Source organism: Otolemur garnettii, unplaced genomic scaffold, assembly GCF_000181295.1.
Source record: "Otolemur garnettii isolate 467f Iridium unplaced genomic scaffold, OtoGar3 scaffold00069, whole genome shotgun sequence".
Classification (NCBI taxonomy): Eukaryota; Metazoa; Chordata; class Mammalia; order Primates; family Galagidae; genus Otolemur; species Otolemur garnettii.
In genome coordinates this window covers 3,386,231-3,390,478 of record NW_003852464.1, presented here as the reverse complement: position 1 = coordinate 3,390,478, position 4,248 = coordinate 3,386,231, and the positions used below count along the sequence as shown (strand labels likewise).

Genomic DNA, 4,248 nt, shown 5'->3' with positions numbered 1-4,248 from the left:
GTCAAGGTCCCCACAGGATACTATTGTATCCTCAGCCTCAGCCTTTCACCTGTGAGCCCCTGTGCCTGGTGTGTCTTCTTTTCCTCCAAGGACACAAGTGCTATTGAATTGGGGCTCTAACTTTATGACCTTATTGAATCATAACTACCGCCTTAAAGGCCCTATTTCCAAATATAATTGCACATGAATTTAGGGGGACACAAAGGACCAGTAGTCAGATTGCAGTAGATTAAAGGGAAAGCAAGATGCAGGAAATGGACCCAATGGATATCGTCAACTTTCTGATAAGTTGGACAGTACAGGAGAGGAGAGAGGCCATTATTATTTTTATCATTGTTGTTTCTGATGATATTGAAAGAGAGAGTTTGGCAGAGTTGAAAGCACGTGAGCTGGGGCATCAAAGACTAGGTGCAAATCTTGCCTCTGTCTTTTTTTTCTATGTGACATCCGGCCACACATTTCTAAGACTATCTCAGTGTACGTGAAAAATGGACAATCACACCTCACCATGGGGGTTACTGTGAAGATTAGAATCATGTCAGTAAGGTACCTAGCCCATCTCCTGGCACAGGGCAGGAGCTCAGGAAATGTTAGGTACTATATTAATATCCCCTAAAACACAGGCCACTAGAGGGTGGCTGAGTCACAACGTGAATTCCTATGGTGTAAAATCACACTGTGTTCCCCACAGAGTTTGCCGCTAGGAATCAGAGTTGATGGGGGCCGGTGGTGTTGCTTTTCAACTTATCATATACTGGTGATTGCTAATGATGTCAGGTGTGTTTTTAGAGGCTGTCAGCCTCCTAGAAATAGAAACAGCCGTTTGGCAGGTAGAAGTCATTAAGAAGAAAGGTAGCAGACAGCTGGGAAACAAGAGAGCCTCGGTCAGATGCGTCAAGCGTGGTACTTTCTGAATACCGTACGTGATGATCATCCTATCACACACACACTTAATGCAATTACACTCCTCCTCCGGCCCTGCGCTTTTTATTCAGACTTGGCATCTGCAGAGGAAAGAACCATGTTGGTCATGTGGCTCAGACTGCTGCCTGGTACCAAGGTCAGGAGGCTAATGCGCTGTTTTGTTTCTTTCCGGTTGAAGAGTCAGTAGGTCTAGATGAGGTTATGCTATGATTGAAAGTCTGCTCAGAAAATCTAATTACACTTCCCTCTACTTTTGCCTATGCTGGGTTTCCCAGAACAGTGAATAGAGAACACAGTGATTCTAAAGAAGACATTTAAGGTCCACCGACAGCCTGCAAACCTTAGTGGGAAAAACATTTCCTTAGTGGGCAGCTGCAGAGCTCCAAAGGATGGGAACTTGGGCAGAAACATCCTTTAATAACCAAATTATTCTTCAGTGGCTATGGTATATCGACCTCCCCGTTAGGTCCAGAAGACACACAGATGTGTAAGACTTTGATGCTGTCTCCTTCTGGATCCTTCTGAATTCAGAAAGGTGATCAGACACCTGAGCAGACAGTAGGGTTAGGTAAGGCCTGCTGGGTTAGAGGTAGGGTGTGGACACTGACCAGGGAGTCCTCAGTTCTGCGTAGCGGAACAATCCAGAAAGGCTTCTGAGAAGAGGCTTGAATACTTAAACAGGATCATGAACGATACATAGATTTTAGCAAGTAAAAAAGGAAAGACCATTTGGGGTTGAAGAACTTATACTATAAATAACTCAAAAGAAGCCTCCCTCAGACATTTTTAGAGAAATCAGTCTTTCTTCTGTCTGATGTTATCTAGTTACATTAACTCTGTTGATGGCTTTTATATCTACATTGGCCAATACAATAATATAGCATAATTCAAATCATCAAATCAACAGTAATTTTTAGGAGCAATAAATTTCCTTCATCCTCTCTAACTCAGGGCCCATCAGGTAGAATCAACCTATTTGTTCCAACGATAAAGGAGAAAATTGAAGGAGTCTCACTTTGGCTTTTCTTATTAGTAGTATTATTTTCCCCAAACAGCCCAGCCTGAGGTCAATCTGTTAGTGTCTAGCTGGCCTCCTTCCACCTGCCCTTAGCTCTTCCCACATACTTGGGGTGGACATCTACTTGCTTTTCATCAATTTAACTCTCATCACCTTGGAACTTATTCGTGGCCTTCCCACCTCTTCATGTCTTTTTCTATTATTATTATCCATCCATCACTCTTCTGAAGTTTTACCATGTGACCGTTTCCAACTAAACCATCGTAACATGAAAAATCTAAAACAAATGCGTGCTCTGGCCTTCTGTTACTCATTTCAGACATGCAGCCATTCCAAGTATTTGTTTTCATCATCCTTATTGTTTTTTATAAACTCTTTAATGGTAGTGACTAGGATGTGTCACAATTAAGGGTCCACTGACCTCCTTTTCCTTGCAGAGTAAGAGCTCTGACCCCTCAGTCCTCTCAGTGAAGCCGGATATTAAATAGGTACAGGCGTTAGCAAGGGGCAACCCCATTGGTGTCAATAGCTTTGGCAGAAATGACTGTATTTACCATTGGCTCATCACACTGCCTATTGGGGTCCTAGTGGCCGTAGGACCAGAGGAGCTGAGAAGTAGCTGTTTTCCTTAGACTTTCCTCTCTGAGTCTGGAATCTATAGTCAAGAGGAAGGGTGTAAAGGGAAAGGCCGTGGCTTCATGCTAACCCTGGATGTTTTTCTTGTTAGTTTCTCATCTAAAGTGTGGACTGGTTGACACAGCAAGGAAAATTCCCTTCGGCCTGGCGCCACTGCAAAGAAGCTGGGCTGGAGGGTGCAGTCTTTTTAGATATCAGCACCCACATCCTAACATATCCCCAACCCATGTAAAATTGTTCTATGTGGCCCTACAGCAAGAGTGCAGATGTTACCAGATGTTACCTGGGGGCAGGAGAGATTCTATGGACAAATATCTTAGGAATTAAGCAAAAATACACAAAGTTGAATAGCATTTTTTTCTTTTTTTGTAGCAGGCCCTCTCAAATCCATGTATTTCAATAGTTTGTCCAGACATTATATTCAAGTTTACAGAATTTCCCAAACATAAAATCATTTTGGCATAAAGCATTCTTGAGAAATTGCAGTGTAAATTATAATTCATCAAGCAAAACACAACATTTTGAAGCTTATCTATAACTAGGGATTCTATTGGCTACAAAATGAGGCCTACATGTTACCTGGGACTAGAACTCACCTTCTAATTGAACTTTAATCTTACAAATGCAAACTACAGAATATAATCATTTGTACTCCCACCTTTATCTGAAATTAAAAAAAAATAGGGCCAAGACAGAAGATCCAATGTCCATCCAGTATGCAACCCCAAAACTAGGTTTATGCCAACCAAACTGGCAGCCAGAGGACCTTTGTCGCCTCTGATCTGAGCATTCTATTTGTGGCCCCAAGAAAAACATCTGATTGAATGGAATCCCCAGAGAGTACAGCAGAGTCCTACCTGGCAGGTGAAGGACACATAGGCTGATAATGATGGTTATTAAACCACCACTCCATTTTTATAACTAGTAGTTGGTATAGACACATCAATTCCGGGTTGGATTGTTGGTGACTGTTTTTATATTTTTCCAACTGTACTATAAAAATACTAGAATTGTGCTATCTAGATTAATGAGTAGAATGTGAAAAAAAATTACGGATCTTAGCTTAAAATTGTCAACCCTGGAAAATGTAAAGACATTTGCACTGTGAGGGTGTCTCCTCTGTGGGCAAGTCCCGGGCACCTGGCCATCACACCCTTCCTTTTCCCCGTGTTCCTGTGTATGAGCCCGAGTGAGCAGGGATCCGCCCTAAGACTCTCTCTGTTTGCTCCGCAGACAGCGTGGAAGATGAGCTGGAGATGGCCACCGTCAGGCACCGGCCTGAGGCCCTTGAGCTTCTGGAAGCCCAGAGCAAATTTACCAAGAAAGAGCTTCAGATTCTCTACAGAGGATTTAAGAATGTAAGACCTTTTTTTTGACTTAACTTTTACATGGTTCTGAGAGGATCACTGAGAAGTGAGAGGGGAAGTACACGATTCTATGTGTCTGATCGTCTGTGCTGAGCCCTCAGTGCTGACTCTTCCCACACAGGAGCGTAATCGATGCACACTGGGACTTTGACTCCCCTTGGTGCCCCCAGTGCTGATACGACATAGTCGCCAACAAGGATGGGTACTGAAAAAGGTTTACTCAAGTACATCTTGAGTTGGGAATTTGTTCTTAGTGAGCTACAATAACATCATCTCAAGAAGCTCCGATGGCTTCTTTGTTTT

General features: G+C 42.9%; 1 protein-coding gene across 1 annotated transcript in view; it reads left to right on the top strand.

Moving 5' to 3' along the window:
* The window catches only part of KCNIP4 (potassium voltage-gated channel interacting protein 4), a 415,573-nt gene that overhangs the window by 338,638 nt on the left and 72,687 nt on the right, over nucleotides 1-4,248 (top strand). The window contains exon 2 of the mRNA XM_003793498.2: nucleotides 3,812-3,936. Within this exon, the coding sequence (XP_003793546.1) occupies nucleotides 3,812-3,936 (125 nt within the window). The remainder of the gene's footprint in view (nucleotides 1-3,811; nucleotides 3,937-4,248) is intronic.